General features: G+C 49.7%; 3 protein-coding genes across 8 annotated transcripts in view; all 3 read right to left on the minus strand.

Annotated features, from left to right (window-relative positions):
- Nucleotides 1–14,200, minus strand: part of LOC114868337 (tumor necrosis factor alpha-induced protein 2-like) — a 25,179-nt gene extending 10,979 nt beyond the window's left edge. Inside the window, exons 1-5 of one of the 3 annotated variants that reach the window (XM_029171811.3) lie at nt 12,825–14,200; nt 12,183–12,656; nt 3,847–4,350; nt 3,512–3,744; nt 1–38 (exon numbers count right to left, since the gene is read on the minus strand). The exon at nt 1–38 is cut by the window's left edge and continues 225 nt beyond it. In XM_029171811.3, the coding sequence (XP_029027644.1) occupies nt 1–38; nt 3,512–3,744; nt 3,847–4,313 (738 nt within the window). In that variant the 5' untranslated portion in view covers nt 4,314–4,350; nt 12,183–12,656; nt 12,825–14,200. Of the gene's footprint in view, nt 39–3,511; nt 3,745–3,846; nt 4,351–10,410; nt 11,473–12,182; nt 12,719–12,824 lie in introns of those variants that run through there. The other 2 variants (XM_041073508.2, XM_029171810.3) reach the window with 2 other exon arrangements.
- A 140-nt stretch (nt 14,201–14,340) lies between these two features.
- On the minus strand, nt 14,341–17,356 carry LOC114868038 (claudin-19-like). Of its 3 annotated transcripts, none has more exons than XM_029171337.3 (6): nt 17,202–17,356; nt 15,468–15,685; nt 15,108–15,272; nt 14,802–14,883; nt 14,618–14,731; nt 14,341–14,542 (listed from the first exon to the last, which is right to left on the minus strand). In XM_029171337.3, the coding sequence occupies exons 2-6, from the start codon at nt 15,682–15,684 to the stop codon at nt 14,446–14,448; spliced, it is 675 nt and encodes a 224-aa protein (XP_029027170.1). In that variant the 5' UTR covers nt 15,685; nt 17,202–17,356; the 3' UTR covers nt 14,341–14,445. The 3 variants fall into 3 exon arrangements, with proteins under 3 accessions (XP_029027170.1, XP_029027169.1, XP_029027171.1); XM_029171336.3 differs by having other exon boundaries at nt 15,468–15,735; nt 17,202–17,350; XM_029171338.3 differs by having other exon boundaries at nt 15,468–15,757; nt 17,202–17,293.
- A 619-nt stretch (nt 17,357–17,975) lies between these two features.
- On the minus strand, nt 17,976–21,341 carry parlb (presenilin associated, rhomboid-like b). 2 transcript variants are annotated; one of them, XM_041073430.2, is made up of 10 exons: nt 21,200–21,341; nt 20,428–20,647; nt 20,211–20,351; nt 20,089–20,137; nt 19,907–20,002; nt 19,681–19,830; nt 19,528–19,598; nt 18,937–19,038; nt 18,763–18,860; nt 17,976–18,548 (listed from the first exon to the last, which is right to left on the minus strand). In XM_041073430.2, exons 1-10 carry the CDS (start codon nt 21,274–21,276, stop codon nt 18,425–18,427), a joined length of 1,128 nt encoding a protein of 375 aa, XP_040929364.1. In that variant the 5' UTR covers nt 21,277–21,341; the 3' UTR covers nt 17,976–18,424. The 2 variants fall into 2 exon arrangements, with proteins under 2 accessions (XP_040929364.1, XP_040929365.1); XM_041073431.2 differs by having other exon boundaries at nt 20,428–20,644; nt 21,200–21,340.
- Nucleotides 21,342–21,593: the final 252 nt, after the last annotated feature.

Genomic DNA, 21,593 nt, shown 5'->3' on the forward strand with positions numbered 1-21,593 from the left:
CAGGTCCCGCTTCTTCACCAGCTGCAGGATCTCCAGCACTGAGAGGCATCAGACACGCGCTCAGACTTTATGTTCACATTCAGCAAAAAAAACGCCACACAATGAGCTAGATACTTGTGGGGATGCTGATGTGGGGAGAAGCGCTTTTAAAGATCTTTGCTCATCTTTATTACAGCTGCTCAATGACACACACACACACACACACGCAGGTTCAGAGCAGGCTCAGCTGAAGGAAACGAGGACCTCCAGTGGGGGTCCAGGGCTCCAGATGGGACGCGGGCAGGCGTGACTCTGATGATGGCTGGGACCGGCTGCGGGTGGAGCCGGTGGGACTTCCTGTTGGACCTGTGATGTCAGCAGATGATGTCACAGCAGCAGATGGTGACGTCATCAGGAGTCTGAACTACTTCACACAGATGCTTTGTGAGCAGCTGTTTCCAGATGTGAAACAACACACGTCACGTTTTCTTGCGTCAGAGCGGGACAATCGGACTCAGTTCCTCCTCTGCAGCAGGAAGGGAGTGATCTGTTCTGCTGTTTCAGAACCCGCCTTCTCTGGGCCAGAACCGGGTGTGACTACTAAGGTTCATACTGTAAACCCGGTGGCCCCTCCTCACAGAAACACAGCTCTCATTGTCCTGTCACGGAACCATCACATCCACGTCCCAGCAGCTTCCTTTCACTACGACACATGATGAATCCCCTGTTTACATGTCACACGACCAGTGTCGGCCCAAAGGTGGAGTCCGGTTCAGAAAGCAGAGTCAAACGCACTCACTTCTGAGCTCCACTTTGTGCTCCACACTTCCAGCTGATTCCGTAACCTCTCATCATCATCAAAAAAGCTTAGCTCAGAGTTGGTTCCCATCACTTCACACAGAGGTGGCAACTACTGATGCCTTTACCTGAATCTGCTGAGTCACCGGCGGATTGGACCTGAGCTTTACTGGTGTTCCGGGGGCAGAGGCTTTAACGTGTATGTGTGTGAGCACAGTAGCTGCATTGTGTGCAGGTGAAACTCGAGCTTCTGCTCTCCCATCGTTCGTGGGTTCAGTCGGCTCCTCCTCAGCTTCAGGTCTGAACTGAGCCGAGTTGTGTAAGCGCTGGTTCTTCTGTCTCACGGCTGCTCGCACACGCGGCGCTTTCTGCTTTATTGTGCTGAATTTGCAGGGTTCTGTTCCATCGGTCCATCTCAGCCCGCCGGTCGTCCCTGTGACCGGTACCAGAAATCAATCATCAGTCTTTAGTCACAGAAACATCTGAGAAGTTCCATTTCTGGAGGCTCAGCTTCCAACACTGTGAAGCCATTTACGCGTGTCCAAAGAACGAGAACCAGCAGCCGAGTCCCTCCAGCAGAGACCGGATCTCACCCGGTTCTGCAGCTTCGCTCTGACAGGTAACAATGACGGAGGACAGTGTTGATGATGATGAGGATGTTTTGGTGGTGACCCCTTCATGCACCCGAGTGGTTTTAAGGAGAACGTCCTGTCTCAGGCTGCACCTGAAACCTGCAGAGACTTGCAGACAAACCTGCAGAGCTGCAGCGGGTTCGAACCCTGGGACTGGGACTCAGCGTTCACACCAACAGGAGCCTGTGGAGGCTAAATTCCTCAGATCAGTGTGTATGTGTGTGTGTGTGTGCGTGTGTGTGTGTCTCCACCTCCGCCAGCGAAATCAAGTCAAGGTCAAAGTGGGTCCAAGTACAAAGATGTCACCTGATCTCCAGCGAGAACAGAGGTCATGTTTGGTTCAGCCACTGATGAACACGGACTAAGACTCCTGGACCAGGAGCTTCAGATGCAACAGAACCAGGATCAGAGCGCTGTGCTTCATGTGAGACGCATGGAGTCAACACAAGCGTCCAGGTTGAACTTGAGGCTGATCACAGAGGCACCCAGAGGGCACAAAGAGGGCCATCAGCAGGCCAACATTCCCTGATGCACCTGAACGCACCACAGAAGGACGTCAGACGCTGTTTAAGGTACCAACTGGTTTAATCTCTGCAGGTGGGAACACGTCACGCTTTAATTCATCCTTTACTAACAACAGCTTTCTCCAGAACCTCCGGATTAAAGCTTAGAACGACTCCACCGCTTCACTTTGCCTTTAGATGCTGATAGGAGCAAAGCGTCGGATCTGTTTGTACCTGCATCACTGCTGTGTACCGTGTCCACACGCGGCAGAAACCTGATCTGCTGATACGGCGTCTGAAAACAAGCCCTCGCCTGAAAACCCCCAACTCTCCCTGACTACGGGCAGGTCACGGTGTGGCTTCATGCAGCCGAGGGGACCCCGAGACACACACACGCACACACACGCACACAGTAAACAGCGGCGATAAACAATAGGCGACTCCTGGAGAATTACACTATCTCAACTAAAGGCTTCAATAATCTGTCTGTCTCTCCTCTCTGTCTGTCTGTCCGTCCGTCCGTCCGTCCTCCCTCCCTGTCTGTCTGTCCTCCCTCCCTGTCTGTATGTCCTCCTCCCTGTCTGTCTGTCTGTCCTCCCTCCCTCCCTCCCTCTCTCCCTGTCTGTCTGTCTCTCCTCCCTCCCTCCATCCCTCCCTGTCTGTCTCTCCTCCCTCCCTCCCTGTCTGTCTGTCTCTCCTCCCTCCCTCCCTCCCTCCCTTCCTCCCTGTCTGTCTCTCATCCCTCCCTCCCTCCCTGTCTGTCTGTCTCTCCTCCCTCCCTCTGTCTGTCTGTCTCTCCTCCCTCCCTCCCTCCCTCCCTGTCTGTCTCTCCTCCCTCCATCCCTCCCTCCCTCCCTCCCTGTCTGTCTATCTGTCTCTCCTCCCTCCCTCCCTCCCTCCCTGTCTGTCTGTCTCTCCTCCCTCCCTCCCTCCCTCCCTGTCTGCTCTTCTCTCCTCCCCCCCCTCCCTCTCCTGTCTGTCTCTCCTCCCTCCCTCCCTCCCTCCCTGTCTGTCTCTCCTCCCTCCCTCCCTCCCTGTCTGTCTCTCCTCCCTCCCTGTCTGTCTGTCTCTCCTCCCTCCCTCCCTCCCTGTCTGTCTCTCCTCCCTCCCTCCCTCCCTCCCTGTCTGTCTGTCTCTCCTCCCTCCCTCCCTCCCTGTCTGTCTCTCCTCCCTCCCTCCCCCCCCTCCCTGTCTGTCTCTCCTCCCTCCCTCCCTACCTCCCTGTCTGTCTGTCTGTCTCTCCTCCCTCCCTCCCTCCCTGTCTGTCTGTCTCTCCTCCCTCCCTGTCTGTCTCTCCTCCCTCCCTCCCTCCCTGTCTGTCTCTCCTCCCTCCCTCCCTCCCTGTCTGTCTCCCTCCCTGTCTGTCTGTCTCTCCTCCCTCCCTCCCTCCCTGTCTGTCTCTCCTCCCTGTCTGTCTGTCTCTCCTCCCTCCCTCCCTCCCTCCCTCCCTGTCTGTCTGTCTCTCCTCCCTCCCTCCCTCCCTCCCTGTCTGTCTGTCTCTCCTCCCTCCCTCCCTCCCTCCCTCCCTCCCTGTCTGTCCTCCCTGTCTGTCCTCCCTGCCTGTCCTCCCTGCCTGTCTCTCCTCTCTACCTGTCTTACCTGAGAGCGGCTCCCTGGGTTTCACCTCCTCCACCACCTCCTCCTGAACCGATTCCTCCTCGGGGCCTTGAGACGAGCGCTCGGCAGTGGACTCCCTCTTCAGCTTCCCCAGACCCACCATCTTCATGAAGGACAGGCGGCGGCTGGTGGAGTCGCACTCGCTCTCTGAACAGTTCAGTTCCGCGTTGAACTCCTTTCGGGAACCGATGGTGTCACGATATTTTCCAGCAAACCTGGGACGAGCAGAGGAGGAGAAACCCCACTGAATGTCCTTATTTAGCTCTCTGGCCTCAAACCCCACACTCCATCTGTTCCGTGGAGCCTCGTGTCTTTACCTGAGCAGACTTCCTTCAGAGCTCCTCCGGCCCCTCTTCTTCTTCTCTGACGGTGAAGGGGTTCCCTGCAGGGACCCCTGTGGGGAGGGGGGGGTGCTTCCTTTGCTCCTCCCTGACATCCTCAGGTTCTTCCCCAGTTTTCCCAGGGTCTTCAGAGGGGACTTGAACTTAAATGAACCTTTCACCGAACCTCCTCCCCCTTTCTTGCCTTCATTGGCCTCATTCTCGTCCTCCTCATCCTCGAACGGGTTGCGGTCCCTCGGCACGTCGCCGTCCAGGAGCGAGCTGTTGGGCGACCAGTGGTTGCCGTGGTCTCCGTTGCCATGGATGCGGTCATTGTCGTCATCGTCAAAAGGGTTGTGATGGTGGGGGGTGATGTTGAGGCTCATCCTGCGCAGGATCCAAGCGTTCTCTAGAGTCGGACCACCACCTTTCAGGCGGACTGGGAGGTTTTTGAGGATGGGCATGATGGAGCGGGGGGAGGGGGGGCAACGGGGAAGGAACCTGGGAGGGAGAGAGAGAGAGAGAGATCGCTCCGTTAGCAGCACGTAGTTCAGCCTGAATGGCTGAAGGATTGTTCCGTTGCCTCATCACATGAAAACCATGTTTCCCATCATGCATTTCATTTTATCATATGAATAAAATATTGCTGTCTCCAGAGCCTGAAGGAAGTTTGTGACACTTCCTGCGTCTTTGAGCTGCTGATAAGCGACAGTGACAGACTGTCCGATAAGACACGGAGACGCTGCCGACGGACGGAAGAGGCCACGACAGGGTTCAGCCCGGGTCAGAATGGGCCGTCGTCAACAAGAGCAAAACCTAGGTTGTGTGTGCACATTCATACTGACCCACACCCTCCTGCAACAGAAGCAGCGGGTCGACTTCATGGTGGTGATGGAGCCGTTCTGACTGACACCACTGAATCGGCTCATTTTGCTCAGGTTCCCACTTCAGTCAGAACCTTCGTGGGTGCAGTCGGCCAGAGGTCGGGAGAACCTGAAGCCGTGAGGCGTTTGAGGCCGCTTGGAATGTGTGTGTCCGTGTGTGAACACGCCCTCACTGACCCTTAAACACTCGCACACATTAACAGCAGGTAAAGTTTAACCCGATGAGAGCGCTCCCCTCTGATTGGCTGCTCTGTGTCACATGGTTCCACACGGACCCACATCAGCGACTCCGGGGATCCTGCTGTTATTAAGGTCAAACTAGCCTGTAACTATAGCAACGGGTGGGAACCACCAATCAAGTAGCCCGATGCTCACAGAGCAGCCGTGAACCAGCAGGTCATAAAGTCATCAAACATTAACCGACGCTCGGCCCGGGCGTCACCGTGACGGTTCCAGGAAGAACAGCTAATGATTAAAGTCAGAGCTGCCTCCAGGATCAGGTCCAAGCCTTTGTCTGACCAGAACCGATGAACAGGCAGACTTAGTTCAATGCCTTTAATCCTTGGAGCCAGAAAAACAGTCAGACTGTTGCTGGTTTTGACCTCTACTTACTGACTGGTTTCAATCCATACTTCACTGGTTCAATCCTGACTCCACTGGTTCAATCCTGACTCCACTGGTTCAATCCTAGTTGGTAGTTGTTGTGGTACAACGTCATCCGACAGCATGAGCTCTGAACCTCATCTGGGTTTATTTGAAGCTGCTGGTGGAGACAGGATGTTGTTGGTCTCCAGTCTAACCAGCTCAGGACACGTTGCTGTTGCCACAAATAGACTCACAAACACTTTCCATGATACTAACACACACACACACACACACACACACACACACACACACACACACACACACACACACACACACACACACACACACACACACACACACACACACACACACACACACACACACACTACGACTCAGCACACAACACACAGAAGGTGGGAAGTGATTCAGTGGTGCTGGTTCCATAAATACCCAGCAGTCCCAGCGGCGGGCTCAGGAAACCCATGCAGAGTCCGGCAGCCCTCACACACAACCTGTTTTCTTCAAGAGGGTCGCAGGGCATCGCGGAAGCTGCCGGACACAAACAATGGGAGCGGAAAGGACAGCGATAGTGTGACGACAGAACCGAGGAGCCCTGGGCCTGTGCCCTCGGTGCTGGGCGTGGTCCGACCCACAGGACCACAAGACCAGCGCCAGTGTGCCAGCAGAACCAGCAGGTCCTCACACCAGAACCTTTATGTGTTCAGTGTCAGTGATCCACGATTAGGACAATTCTCTCTACTTCCTGTTGGTTCTGGTTCTGATAATAGAACCCCTGTCACAATGCAGGTTCTGGAGCAGAGGCCTGGCAGTTTGAGAGTCGGGCTCAGAATCTGAACTGCCCTTCCAGCTCTTCTTTGACTTCTACAGCCTCTCAAGCTGCTTGTTCCTGACGGCCAAACTCTCAAACAGGAATTTATTTATTGAAGCACAGTTTCATTTCTTCTCGGCGTCGCGGCCAGAATCACCACAAACCAACTATTAGGCGGTTCTGGTTAAAACCCAAACCATCACAGAATCACAGACTGAGTATTTCTCACCAAGCTGTAAATGAATGTGTCTGTTTAGAGACCAAAACTAGCCTTTGGGTCAGAACCAGGACTCTGCTGACTCATCCAAGGTGGCTGAGTGAGTGTCAGTGTGTTTAACCACACATCATTAAAAGGTTTGGCTTCAGTTTCCACAAAGGAACATGGAGGAAAAGTCAGGGAAGTGGCTTCTTTAACGAGGTGAATCAAGCCGTGTTCAGACCGGCTCAGCACAGGTTCTGTAGAGGATCCCTACACAGGACAGACCCAAACCCGCAGGACTCAGCAAACATCAGGGCCTTTAATCAGCAGATCCTTTTGCAAATACAATTTCTGTCAACATTTACTTAATCCACACAGAAATTATGTCTTTAAACATCTCAGTCTCATGTCCAATGTGACATTTACTCATCGTGTGAAGGTGAATGGGTCAGAACCTTCAGTGTCACAAACACACAGCAGGAAACCTGGAGGAGAAGCAGATATCAGGCACTGAGCTCAGTGGACCTGCAGCCTGTCAACGTTACATGACTAATGTGTGTGCAGATCTGGAGGAGGAAACAGAACAACATCAAAACAGGAACCGGGTCATAACAGAAGCCATCAGTGGATCCTGAACTTTACCACCGCTTCCATTTTTAGGTCCAGTTCACGTCGACTGATGATGAACCAATCCCACAAACTAGCAAGTCTGAACCAAGACCCGAATCATGAGTCTGAACCCATTCTGCTGAAAATGTTGATCTGAGCTGCACAGCAAAACACAGGTTCTGGTACTGGAGGCTCAGCATCCTTCTCGTGGGTGCCTCCCTTCTTCACCGTTTCTATTGTGAATCGGTTTGGATAGAGGATGTGAGTTCCCTTCCACACTCAGGTCAGTTCAGCTTCAGCAAAGACAAAGGCTGGTTCTGAAGTTAACAAACCGTCAGTCTGAGCTGTGTCTGGGTCCAGTCTGACCTACATCACCTAAACTCACGAAACAACAGTGAGGCCGTTTTCAGGAAAAACTGGTTTTGTGCAGCAAATGCTCTCAGTCGTTCAGGGACAGAATGACGTGTGTGTGTGTGTGTGTGTGTGTGTGTGTGTGTGTGTGTGTGTGTGTGTGTGAGCGCGCGCGTGTGTGTGTGAGCGCGCGCGTTCGTGCGTGCGTGTGTGTGTGTGAGAGACTCCAGAACCGGGCCTGACCCTTGTGCCATGGTGGAGCCTCTGAGTTCAGAACCATCAGCAGCGTGAGGTCTGGGTCGTATGTGTGCTACTGAGGTCAGTCAGTGTGTGTGTGTGTGTGTGTGTGTGTGAACATGTTAAGGGTCGAACTGGATCCTAATCAGCATTCGTTTCAGAAAAGCTGTAAAATCGCTTCCTCAGTCACACCCGTAAAGATAAACACCTGTGACTGTGACAGAACCCTTGGTTCTGGTTCTAAAAGCAGTGAGTGAAGCGACAGCTTCAGGCACTGAGGGGCGTCTCCGTGATCGAGGCGAGTCGATCATCAGTTGCTGATAAGGCAGGATTTTAGTGGTTCCAAAGTCCCGTGAGTCTCACCATCAGGTGGAACCGGATGGAACCGGGTCAAGATGATCAAACAGTGGCTGCAGCGGACGCGTCCCGTCTGGAGCGAACTGACAACTTTGACACGTTGTTCCCAGGACTGATTCTGGAGCTTCACTGTGTTCATATGTGGTTTCCTTCTGTTCGGGTCGGACAAAGACATGTTAAGAGTCCGGACACGCAGAGCGCAGGCTCCACTGCAGCGACAACATCAGCTTGCGTAAGTCGGCCTGCAGGCGCATGACGGAGCCCGGGGAGATGAGGGTACCAGCACCATGTGATCGCCAGCGGTTCCCAAAACCTCCCTTCAGCGCAAAAACAAAAAGCGTGGCGTGAAGCAGTCCGGTCCTGGTCGTCTGGGAGCGGTTTCCTGCTCCGGACCTGGCGAATCCACTCCGAGACCAGAGTTAAGACATCTGTGTCTCGTTAAGCAAAAACACTGGACTCAGCTGCACATGAGCAAAGACAGCTGTTCACAGCTGTTCAGGAATGTAGCGGCTCTGAGGCGAACCGGGTCTGGGTCGGACCCAGACAGCAAAACTCACACGGATCATCAGCAGCGAGCTGAGTTCAGTAGGACAGACTAAAAACCAGAACAACAGAGACAATCTGAGTCCAACACCAGAACCAACGCAGCTGGAACAATTAAACCAGAGGTTCACCATCAGTGGTGCAGTTTGCACGGTTCTGGATTGGAGTTGGAGAAAGTTCTGGAGCCAACCTGTCCTTACGGTGCTCACTGTCCAACACTTAAATACAAGGCAGCTGTGCTATAAAGTCCCGCCGCAGTGTGGTCCAGCAGCAACAGCAGAACCAGTGCAACTCGCTTCATTAGATGCAAATTAAACAGCTGCGGTTCTTTGATCACAAAGAGAAATGAACAGCTTTCTGACCCGGGCCAGGACCCGGACCAGGATAAGGACCAGGACCAGGACTGGGTCCCGGACCCGGACCCGGATCCGCACCCAGACCAGGACCCGGACCCGGACCAGGACCTGCATGCAGCTTTTTCATCCTTATACTGAAACATAGGTTAGTTACAGCAGCTGTTTGAAGCGGAGAGAAGCGGCTCCTGCTCCACGTTCTGTCGGCTGCACGCGATCTGAACAGTCTACAGTTTTACAAGGCGGAATCTGACGCAGTTTGATCGCATTCTAGTTACGGCAGTAGTTAAAGGAGAACGAGGACTCAATAAGTGTGCTGTTAATAGCTACTTTTGTCTTTTGTCAGTAAAATATAAAATGTTGAACCTCTGCGTCCTGTCTTGTGAGTCTGGTTTGGATTTAAACCCAACTGTTGAATGTTCCAATACTGTGAAACCACTGAGAGCTCACTGATGTGACATCATGCAACAGATACGACCTCCGTAAAGACCCTTTTCTGAACGGTAGCAGCCAGATCCACCTGTCGCCACAATCCCCACTGGGATTTGATGTTCCCTTCAGCGGTTCCACGTTAAGGAACCGCCCCGTGCGGCTCCAGACTCTGCTTTCACTCAGTAACTAAGCTGCCTGTTGTTGTTGTTGTTGTTGTTGTTGTTGTTGCATCTGAACTACAGCAGAGCAGATGTTTTGCAATGCTTTCAGATCTCAAACATTACTGACAGCAGCAGAAAGGGGTCAAGGGGTCAAAGGTCAAACCAGCATTCAGATAGAAACAGAAGTTAAGGAGGAAGCTAAAGTTTCCAGTCAGCAAGTGAAACCTGGGGGTTCTGTTCATCTGGGCCATTAAGTTCTGATTCACTCATTCCGTCAGAGACAGATATTAACAAAAAATCATCCATGTTCGGACCCGTCTCTCTGGTCCGGCTCCCACTGGTTCCGTTTCTCTCATCTGCTACTGATGGAGACACAGGACGTCAGTCCACAGAACCTCTGCTGAGTCTTAAGTGTGTAAAATAGAACCAAACAGAACAACTGCAGCGGGTTTCGCTGCTCAATTCCTGAAAACCAAGCTACCACAACAAAACCTGTGGAGCGAGAGATCGGTGGAGAACGGGACACCTGGTTCTGGACGTTCTACCAGTGACTTTAACTGTGCAGAAACAGAACCTTGGTTCCTTTTTCTTCAACAGCCTTCGTGTTTCACTCTGTTAATGATTGACAGCGTCTTCAAGTCAAAGTCACAGCAAAGACTCCAGGGAACCGGTCTTGGGTCAGGACCTACACTAACAGCTCCCATGTCCTCCACACCTAGAATCCACCAGGGAACCCAGCTCAGACCCGAACCCACACGCGCAGCAGGTCAAACTAAACACGAACCAACAACCTTCAAACGCGAACGATCTGTCATCTGGGTCTGGGCCGGTACTGACACCGGTGGAGCCAGTACCGAACATAACGTATTACATTAAAGTGATACAGAGCAGGCAGCTAAGTAGAACTCCGCGTCATGCAGTAGAACCTCTTGGTTCTACTGCATGACGCGGATTAAATCCGTCCTCCCTGTTCCTTATTTCCTTTAAGTCACTGTTAAACAGCTGAAGTCACTTTACTCACTGCTGGGACTCATGGTGGTTCAGTGGTTCGGACCGGCAGCAGAACCCGGACTGGAGCGTGAGAAGCGACACACTGGAATCCTCGCTTAAAGAAGCGCAGCTCTGACCGGACTCGGAACAACTGGACCGGCAGCGTCTGCGATCAGCTGCTTCAAGGGGCCGCGGTCGAATGAGCCGCTGTTCGCTTTTCCGGGCTCAAATCCGAAGTTGAAGTGCGCGATTCGTGCGATATTTACGGTAACAGTGTTGCACTACAACAGGGGAGTTGATGCTAGAGCTAACGTCCTAAGGAAACGCGCTGTAAACTGCAAAATGTACTTTATTTTTAAATTTTATTTATTATTTATTGTGTATGTTTGGAATTGTTCACTGGTGAAATGTATAAACACAATTGGCCTCAATTCTAAAACTTGGCTTTGAATAAAATGAGTTCCTCAGATTAGTTTAATGTCATTCATTCACAGTACTACTTAGTACTTCATGGACTACTACCACAGCAAATATTTACTGCATCGTTTTGGAAAAATTCATTACTAAAGTATTCTACAGTGAGTTACAGTGCATTGATATCATTACCCCAACTTTGACCTTTCATAAAATAAGTTTTTCGAACAGCGTTTCTTCACAGTACTATTTAGTAGTTCAACCCATATTACCCATAGTATATTTGCAGTGGTTTTACCAGCCTGATGGCTCTGATACCGTGACCAGAACCTCTGGGTTCTTTTTCCAGGAGGATTGTTGTCTCTTTAACCTGCCATCATGACGGTGCTGTGATAGAACATCACATCAGACGCTGAAAACATGATGAACTATCAGTGTTTCTGATCATGCATGGAGGTTTGGGTGGAGTAGTTTCATCAAGGACCAGAGAACCATCAGACGTCGGTTTGGTTCCTGGAATCCGAGCGCTCAGTCAGACAGAGGACCGTGACGTCGCCTCAGTGGCTCAGAAAGAAGAGGTGGCGTAAACACGACGCTGCGTTTCTCAATCACTTTTCTTTTCTTTATCATGAACGCACTCACACACACATCACACACATTGTCCTGCTCGTGTTCCACTTATTCTAATAAATGGACATTTACAAACTGTCAGTCAGTGTATTAAGATCACTGACCACAGCTCGGCTCCGCTCTGACGGATCCCACAGGAACCAGAACTGAATGAGTGTGTTCAGACGGAGGCTGGAAACGGTCCAAAGCTTCAAGGTCTGAAGTGCAGGAAATGATGATTTATGATATGAAAGTTGTTACGCAGACAAAATATGATGGGATGTAAAAACTGAAGCCAGGAGCCAAAACCAGCAATCGGATCCCACGGATCCGGGGATCAGTCGGCAGCCTCACTGAGTCCAGCTCCTCCATCACTGACTGACCTCAGTAGCACACATACGACCCAGACCTCACGCTGCTGATGGTTCTGAACTCAGAGCCTCCACCATGGCACAAGGGTCAGGCCCGGTTCTGGAGTCTCTCACACACACGCACGCACGCGCGCTCACACACACACACGCGCTCACACACACACACACACACGCACACACACACACACACGCACACACACACACACACACGCACGCACGCACACGAACACGCACACACACACACACACGCACGCACGCACGCACGCACACACACACGCACGCACACGAACACGCACACACACACACGCACGCACGCACGCACGCACACACACACACACACACACACACACGCGCGCGCGCTCACACACATACACGCACACACACACACACTCTTTACAGGCGTTCTCACCTTTTCTTCTTCTCTCGCTCAATGAAAACTGTCTGGTTTCTCAGCTCTGTCACATGTCTCCGTCCTTCTAGATCCGAGCTGCTCGTTCCTTCTCCACAGCTTCTGCTGTGGTTCTGATGTTCCTTCAGCTGGTTCTGTTGCCCTCACACCGATCACTGTTTGCCTGGTTCTACTGACCTTCTTCCTGTGGTTCTGCTTTCGAGCTTCTCCACTTGCTCCTCGTTGGACTCTGGCAGTTTCTGCTTCTTGTTTCCTGTTTGTTTTATTTTCTGGCTGCAGCAGGAAACGGTCACCTTTTCCTCTTCCTCCCCCACAGACACACACCGGGCCTGATGATTGGTCAGGTTGCCGGTGCTACACACTGTGTCCCCTGGTCCCGGACAGATAAACAGGCAAAGGTCCCACAAACCTCTGAGGCGTCCGTGGTGGCTTCACTGTCGTCCTCAGATCTGCTGAGCTTAAGCTGATACTGATCTAATGTGTTTGTGGAAAAAAGACAATAATACAAATAATAAAATGACAAATGACATAATCTGGGAATGTCATAATGACAAATAAAGGCTTTCTTCCCATAGATGTGATAACTCGGTTCTTCCTCAAAGATCGGAGCTGTGATGAGACATGTCCCTCATACAACTGTACCTGATGACAGACGGACACTCGGACCCGAGGCGCCGCCACCAGCAGGAAGACGAACAGAACCACAACAGAGGTCAGGAGCTTTGAGGGTCATTATCACATGATGGTTGATCAATCGTCGTATTTAAATTCTAGTGAAGATGGGACAGAAATAAAACACAGAACCAAACACACCTCTGCTGATTCATGCTGACAACCTGAGTCGATCCTGTGAATACGGTTCATAAAGCGCCTGTGCTTTAATCAAGAACAGTCCATGAAACAACATCAGAGAAGTACCGACCCGGAAGCGACCAGGGGGCCGTTCTCTCTCCTGCCCTCGGGCGGGGGCTTCCAGACACCTTCCCCCAGACACGAACCAGCAGACTGAGGAACAGCTTCTTTCCCAGAGCTGTCCCTTATTGAACTCCGCCTCCACGGACTGCTTTACCCCAGTCACACACTTCTACATTCACCTCATAAGCATTGCAGTATTGCACATAATCACTGCATGTCTCTGCACATACACCTGTAAATGCACATACAGTATCTATTGAAAATTTATATTTATATTAGATTCCTCTACTGTATATGTAAATACGTGAATCCCTGATTATAATAAACAGCAACTGTACATCATATTCATATCTACTTGCATATTTCTCATTACTATAGGTGCCAATATCTATTTACCTTTATCTATTTGTAAATTTCTGATTATCGTTAATAGCAACATTTATATTGCGTCTGTATCTATTTGCATATCCATCCATTTTCTGAACCGCTTACTCCCTAGTGCGGGGTCACGGGGGTGCTGGAGCCTAACCCAGCCGGCTACGGGCGAGAGGCAGGGTACACCTTGGATGAGTCACCAGTCCATCGCAGGGCAACACATAGACAGACAACCATTCACACACACACTCACACCTACGGGCGATGGAGAGAAGCCAATCAACCTAATGCACGTCTTTGGGAGGAAGCCGGAGAACCCGGAGAGAACCCACGCAAACACGGGGAGAACGTGCAAACTCCACACAGAAAGGCACCAGGGCCGCCTCCGGGAATCGAACCCAGGACCTTCTTGTGAGGCGACAGTGCTACCCACCGCACTGCCCTATATTTGCATATCCCTGATTACTATAGCAACAGCATATATGCTAACCTATCTTCATCTATTGTAAACCGCTGATCATAGTTACAGTATGTCCATTCCATCCCATTTGTAAATATCATCCATACATGTGTCTACTGTATATCCTGCACTGACTGCTCTAAACTGCATTTCGTTGCCCTGTACTGTACAGTATGTGTAATGACATTAAAGTTTATTCTAATGTAATCTAAATTTATCTAATCTAATCTAATGTTGACCCGGAATGTTACCCAGTTATCCCAGGAATGCACATCACCACCACCACCACACAATGCAACGCCAATCCAGTAGTTATGTTTTTGTTTTGGGTGGAAGTAAAAACCATGAAGTTTGGTTTGTTCCGGTTGACCCTCAGGTGGACCTATTAATACCTAATGACAAACAGGCTCCAGACTGTCACACATTTATTTAGCATTTAGAAAAGCGTTCTGGTGCAGACAGACACCCTCAGACCGTCCTCTACATCCATGTGGTTCTGAGGTGTGTTCAGGGTCAGACATAGGCCTTGGAACTGCTGCTGTCTGAGACGGGAGCTGCTCTGTAGATGCTCTGTCCTTGGCTCGTTTTGGAGTAGTTGTATGAAAAATGCCTGCAGGAGCGAACAGAACAGAACGGTGAGGGCAGAAGCACTGTCCCCTTCACGTCTTTGGACCTGTAGATTTACCGTGAAGCAGGCGTGGGGGGAGGCTTTCTGTAGGAGCAGCAGAGCATCAACCCTCCCACTACAGCCAGACAGGAAGCAGCCCAGCCCAGATAGAGACCAGTACCCAGCTCAAACCTGCAGCACCAACACATCATCATCGTCCACCTCGTTTGCTCAGATGTGAGCGTGCGTGTACCACACTGACCTGACCCCCCCGTGCAGCGGATCGTAGAACTCGCTGATGACTCGGGCTGCGTACCACGACACCGCAGTCAGCGTGAAGACACCTGAGAGACAGAGAGTCAGCTGAGGCAGCTAACAGACTGGGTCAGCACAGAGCAGCTCAGCCTGATTGACCCAGGATTGGCTGGAGTGTGGCTAGACTTCCTCTGCGTTGGGTTTATTGGTTGACTGGACTCAAACAATGTTTACGGGCCTCAGCCTGGATCGTTGCTACAAGGTCTGTCAGTCTGAGCATCAGGTCCACTTCCTGTCCGTGCTGCTCACGTACCAGACAGAATGAACATGATTCCCCCACTCAGGGTGATCGCGCCTTTGGCGTGATCCGAGGTTCTGCCGATCTTTGTGCACTTGAGTCCTAGCACTGAGACGATAATGGAGGCCAGACCGAGCAGCAGGGACAGAATCATCAGGGCCCGGCAGGCCTGCAGGTGAGCTGGGCCAACCAGAATGCAGTCAGAGTTAGAACCCACAGAACAGAACACGGTTCACGGATATTCAAAATGAATGTAGTAGATTTTGGGATGATTGATTCCTTTCGTAAAAAGGTTGGATTGGATCTGGACTCATGTCTACTACTGGTATCTACCTTAGGAACACAATAATGTTTGGGTCGAGTTCGAGTCCTCACCCGGCAGACCCAGCACTGTCTTGAACTTGCTGCACTGGACCGAGCCCAGCGACGTGGCGGCACAGCTCATCCACAGGCCTTCAAACTGCCACTGACTGGTGGTGACTGACTCCGCCTGGCTCCTCGTCTTCCACACCTTGGAGGACGTGCAGCTGGACTGCAGGCACCACGACACCACAGCCAGGATCAGCCCCACATGCTGCAGGCCCACCGCCATGCTGACGCGCCCAGCACACAGCACAGGTCAGGTCAGCGTGGGCTCCTCCTCCTACAGTAACTCACTAATCATTCTCAATGGTTGAGACACGCACACACTCAGGATCAAACTGTGAACACAGTGGCTTGTAAGAGTGTTCATAGCCCTTTCCACATTATGACCACATTATGGAGCGTTATGACCAACAAAGTGGCATACAATTGTGAAGCAGAAAGAAAATTATTTTTATGAGTTCAATTTTTTTTTATAGATAAAAATGTGAAAAGTGCATGTATGCAGCCCCCTGGTCAGCACTTTGTGGAACTGCTGCATGTCTTTTGGGGAATGTCTCCACCAGCTTTGCACACCTACACACTGAAACGTTTGCCCATTCTTCCTCGCAAAACAATTCAAGCTGAGTCAGATTGGATGGAGAGCGTTTGTGAACGGCGGTTTCCAGATCTTGCCACAGATTCTCCATTGGATTCAAGTCTGGACTTTGACTGGGCCATTCCCACACTTGAATAGGTTTCATTTGAAACCATTCCATTGTAGCTTTGGCTTTACGTTTAGGGTCGCTGTCCTGTTGGAAGGTGAATCTTCACCCTAGTCTCACGTGTTTTGCAGACTCCTTACAGACTAATTGGCTCCATCTTCCCATCAACTCTGACCAGCTTCTCTGTCCCTGCTGAAGACAAGCAGCCCCAGAGCATTATGCTGCCACCACCGTGTCTGACAGTGAGTATGGTGTGTTCAGAGTGAAGTTCCTGTGACCAGAGCACCTTCTTCCACATGTTTGCTGGGTCACTCACTTGACGTCTGGCAAACTGCAAACAGGACTTCTTGTGGTTTTCTTTTAACAATGGCTTTCTTCGTGCAACTCATCCATAAAAGCTCAGATTTGTGCAGTGCACGATGGATAGTTGTCAGTGAAATGTTCAAAGCTTGGAAAATCTTTTAATAGTCTAACCCTGCTTTGGATTTCTCCACAGCTTCACCCCTGACCTGGTGTGTTCCTTGGACTTCATGATGCTGTTTTCTCCCCAATACTCTCTTAACAAACCAGGCTGTGACAGTACAGCTGTATTTGTACTGAGATTAAACTACACACAGGCTGATTCTATTCAGTGATTAGGTCAACATTCTATCAGTCAGCAATAATCAGGCAACTTCTGCAGGCAATTTGATGCACTCAGAGATTAAGGGGCTGAATACTTTTATTAGTAAAAAATTTACTTGTATAATTTTCTTTCTCCTCTTGTATTGTATGCCACTTTGTGTTGGTCTTTTATATAACATTCCAATATAAATATATTTATGTTTGTGGTCTTGATGTGCAATAACATGGAAAGGTTCAAGGGGTATGAATACTTCTGCAAGCCACTATATGTTGAGACTTTCACATTTTTCTCCCCAGACATTCATGAGGTTGATCAATGTTTAGTTCGTCTCTCACTACACACACCTCCTGCTCTGACTCACAACAAATCAAAACCTCAAACAAATAAACAGATGGTTGTGAAGTTTTGGATTCTTACCCTGAGTCTGAGTCTCTTCTCTTAAGCGGTTTGCCTGCTTGGTTTGATGATGTGTGAACCTGATCTGAGCCTTTGTGGTCTGTGAGAGCTCAGGGTCGATGAACTCTGGGAAAGTCCGGACCAGCGCTAAACACACACCAGTATTGACGTTTGGGAAACTCTCCCCTCGGCTGCTGTGATCGGGATCCTAATGGTCAGTAAACTCAGAGGATGAGCTGAAGAAGTGACCAGGCTGACTGGAACAATAAATGAATACTAATGATATTCAGCTAAAGTGTGCAGACCAGTAAAATGCAGCGTCATTATTTATGAAGCCTTTTTTGGATGAAGAGACCAATCAGATGTTCTGTTTACTGCACGTCCAGGCTGCTCTGCTCAGTAACTTTTTCACTCATCATTTTAATCATGTTTGTTTTCAGGAGACAGAGATTAAGATCTAATGTAATTAACAGCCATGACCCGTGTTGCTACTATCACCAGTGCTCATAAGCAGGTCGCTTAGCGAACCACTCACTGCTGTTTGACGATGACTGTTTGTGGACTTTACGCCACAGAGTTTCTTTGTTTATCGAACTAAAGTCACTGTTCAGTTTCACTGAGCAGTGAATGTGACGGACTCTTCTACTCCTAGAGTAACATCTTTTGTCTTCACGTCGGTTACTTTCATCCAATAAGTCAAATACATATTACACCTAAACTATAATGATCACAGACTGTGTGTCAGAAGCTGTAGAGGTGATGTATCAGTTTTCAACAAAATCTGCTTCGTCTTAGTTTAGATTCAGTAAAAGATTTATTAATAAAGAAAATGAGCAAACATAAATAAGCAGAAGGTAAATATTTTACAGTAACGACTCAGTGCGAGACGTCAGTGTCGGACCAGAGAAGCACAATGCTGGCCTCATTCAGAGCTTCACGTGTCTCTAAAACTGTTCGGCTCATTAGGGCTTCACGTGGCTGCAGACAAAACATGTTCTGGTTCCAGTTTGGGGATACTGGTGACACTGGGCTGAGTTACAGACCCTGTCTGTTCTACAGGCCACGAGATTGAAATTCAAGCAGATGAAAGAACACTGAGTCCTTCATCAGTTCCTATAGATGTGAATCAGTGTTTCAGGTGGGGCTGTGCCTCTGTCTCTCCCACCTGCCAGGTGCGGGAGCCAAATGGTGCATGGACCCCGGGTTTGATGTGAAGTTAAGCAACTCTGTTTTATCTTCGATCCTTACGCAGAGCCTCCCTGATCTCCTCCTCTGCCTGGTCCTCCTCGAGTTCTCAGGTTGTGCCAAAATTTAACAAAAGGTTCTCGATTTTTCCACATCAGCTCATGTCCAAACAGTACGTACCAGCTGAAAGACAGAACAGAAACAGAGTATGAATTAGCTGAGGACAAACTGAGGCTCTGAAGGGTTTCATGTTCCTTTAGTTACTCTAACCGAATGCTGAAGTCTTTACTTAAACATCACCTTTTGTTGCTCAGTAACGTCTACGATACCATCAACACATTCACTAGATTAATTTGGAACGTTCAGGTTCTTTCAGTTTTTGTTGCATACGACTCACATTCCAAACATGGCTCCACCTAAATGAGCAGCATGGTCGAAAAACTTCCATCCCAGCACCAGACCTGCTGTATCCATGGCGACAATGGCCTTGAGAGCCTGCAGAGACACAGGGACGGGTTAGGGTTATGCTGGTGATGGGCAGACAGCAGAGGTCAAATAGGTGAAGTCTTACATTGGCAGCGCTGAAGGTGAACATGGGGAGGAAGATGATGGCCAGTTTGGCCTCTGGCATTTTGGTACAAACAGCAGCCAGGACGGTCATGATGGCTCCAGACTGAAGACAGAGACACAGTCATCCAAAAATCACAAAAGCTCTATGGATCCTGAAGCCAGGACTTGGATTTATCCACCGCCTCATAACCAAAAAGGCATGAAATATTAAGGAAAGATTTTTTGTTTTATTACAAGGGTCCTACTCTGACTTTTGGTAACTGCTACAGGAACTACAGGGAAGTGTATCTTGTGTTTTATGGTAACAACAACAACAATAGTAACTTCTACAATGTAGCAAATATTTCAAGTATCAGTTTCACATATTTTGCTCACTGGGCACGACACAGTTTTGTCCCTACAAAGCGCCACTCGAAGTTTTCACCCTTTATTAGTCACATGACTTCATGGCAGTGGATGCACTGGTGGAAATGTCTTTCATTTGGTTAATCACTTCATTTCACCAGAGGCTGGATCAGAATGTTCAAACTCCATGTATGCAACACATCCTGAACCCCAATCAAAGGAAATCAGAGAACACAAGACAGCTCACCGCTCCAAGAGACGGGCCGAACCTCCCTGTGACCATCTTACTCACGTAGCTGACAAATGTGGAAACAACTCCTGGACAGAAGAAATAGTAAAAAATAGGTTTGTTTGAGTCAGAACCTGGTGTATAACATCCCCATGTTTTCAGGTGCAGTACCTGCAGACAGGTAAACAGCCATGAATTGCTCTCTGCCCAGCATGGTGACTGCGCTGGTGGAGAAGCTCCACAAGACGTACATGTTAGCAGCCATGTGGAGGAAGGAGAAGTGACTGAAGGTAGAAAGAAGCATCGGGGAGCAAAGAGTCTCTGTGAGAAGAAACAACAGTTTCAATGTGTTGCTGATTTGATCACTTACCTTAACGCTGTGAGCAGACAGACTTACTGGAGGCAGGGTTGGCGGTGAAGTATTTAATCATGAATCTCTGCAGAGATGGAACTCGCCAACAGCAGAACACTATCACGTTAGCAGCGATGATACCTGGCAAAAGAATACAGGATGCATACAGATTATCTATAGCAAGCAAGGATCTGGGTCTCCTGCTGTCAATCCAAGGGTCTTCTGACCTGAGACTGTCTTCTGACCCTCGGTCAGTTTGTTCCACCACTGGTTGATCTAAAACATGATCAATCAGGAATCAGAAAAATGAGCTCCTATGTAACATTCTCTCTTTATTTTCTGTCCTCACCTCTTTGCGAATGTCCCCTCGCTTCTGAGGTCGCAGTTTGTCCAGCCAGTCCGCTCTCATGTCGTCAAAGTAGCTCTGGACCCGGGACTTGAGAGACTCATACTGCCAGATGGCTGCAGAGCCAAAGGAGCAGCCTGTAAACTGACATGGAGTTAACACCGGTTTGTAATCTCAATGCTGAAGTCACCTTTGATACATACAGGAAAACATGACCTACCCCTATGGTAAAGACAAACGGTCTGATGAGACGACTGAGGGCCCGCGGGGAGCCGGACGGAGCCCGCTGATTCCATTGTGGGGTAGTGGTCTGTCGGTTGAGGGCAGCCTCAGAGCTCTCCACGTGGGGGGACGCCTCCTCCTCTAGCACCTTCTTGGGTTCTGGTTTCTTACTGGCTTTTCTGAAGCCACATCTTTGTTGGAGGCTGTGAGGCCACCTGCTGGACACAAGAGAAACTGAAGCAATTACCTGAGTCGAAGAAAACTAATCAGCACTTTCTCAAAGCCGCGCGACCCCTACGAAGAGAAAGCAGTTCAGATCCAACTCTGACCTTCTTCAGCTGCTTTAGCTGCATAGAATAACATTTTAACTGTATCCGTACCAGTGGTCAGGCTACAACAATATTATTATTATTATTATTATTATTAATCCCAGTCCTCCAGCGCGGGGTCCCAGGTGTGTCCTGTCATTCACACACTGGGACTGGGATTCAGAACCGAAATGAGCTCGAATTAAGCTGTGACTCCACTTTAACGCGTTGGCAACTGAAAATTAACGTCTAAAATAGAACGTTTTATAAAAAGCCGTCAAACTAACCTGATAAAACCAATTTAAAAATCGGTCAGAAAGAGAAAAGTTACAGTAGCTATTCAGTTATCTTAGCATTAGCCGCATAACAGCAGCTAACTGCGCCTGAAGCTAACTCAGACTAGCGGTTAGCTGCTTTCCGCCACGCGGAGCAGGCGGACTCGCTCCGGCTGTGCTCACTAACCTGCCACATCTCCCGGAGCTCCGTAAAACGTTATCTCCAGCCAGTCTGAACAGGAGGGAACCGCTCCAGAACGCCATGATGAACACCGGTAACCCCGACCCGTCGACACTGGAGGATGGTCCATTACCGGGTCAACACAGGCACGGCAGGCGGACGAACAGCGACACCCGGAGGACAGAGATGACACTGCACCTGGAAAAAGCAAAAGGAAACGCTACTGCCATTTAAAGTAAAACAGAGCCAAACTAGTTATCGTATTACTGTTATTGTTACCTGATTATCAAAATGCATATTATACACTCGTGTGCATTAAATTATGCTAGTTTTGGTAAACACTTAATCGCGTTTATTTCCATATCCCATCTGTCCAGTTAGTATTAGTTTTAATTTTTCG

The sequence above is a fragment of the Betta splendens genome, chromosome 13, assembly GCF_900634795.4.
Source record: "Betta splendens chromosome 13, fBetSpl5.4, whole genome shotgun sequence".
In the NCBI taxonomy this organism is placed as follows: domain Eukaryota; kingdom Metazoa; phylum Chordata; class Actinopteri; order Anabantiformes; family Osphronemidae; genus Betta; species Betta splendens.

Coding starts and splice junctions, on each gene's coding strand:
- LOC114868038 (XM_029171337.3), bottom strand. CDS start 15,684: ATGGCGGTGGGCCTGCAGCATGTGGGGCTGATCCTGGCTGTGGTGTCG. Junction 15,273..15,467: donor GACAGTGCTGGGTCTGCCGG/GTGAGGACTCGA, acceptor TGGTTGGCCCAG/CTCACCTGCAGGCCTGCCGG. Junction 14,732..14,801: donor CCGCTGCACGGGGGGGTCAG/GTCAGTGTGGTA, acceptor TTGGTGCTGCAG/GTTTGAGCTGGGTACTGGTC.
- parlb (XM_041073430.2), bottom strand. CDS start 21,276: ATGGCGTTCTGGAGCGGTTCCCTCCTGTTCAGACTGGCTGGAGATAAC. Junction 20,003..20,088: donor GGGTCAGAAGACAGTCTCAG/GTCAGAAGACCC, acceptor TTCTTTTGCCAG/GTATCATCGCTGCTAACGTG. Junction 18,549..18,762: donor GGTGGAGCCATGTTTGGAAT/GTGAGTCGTATG, acceptor TCTGTCTTTCAG/CTGGTACGTACTGTTTGGAC.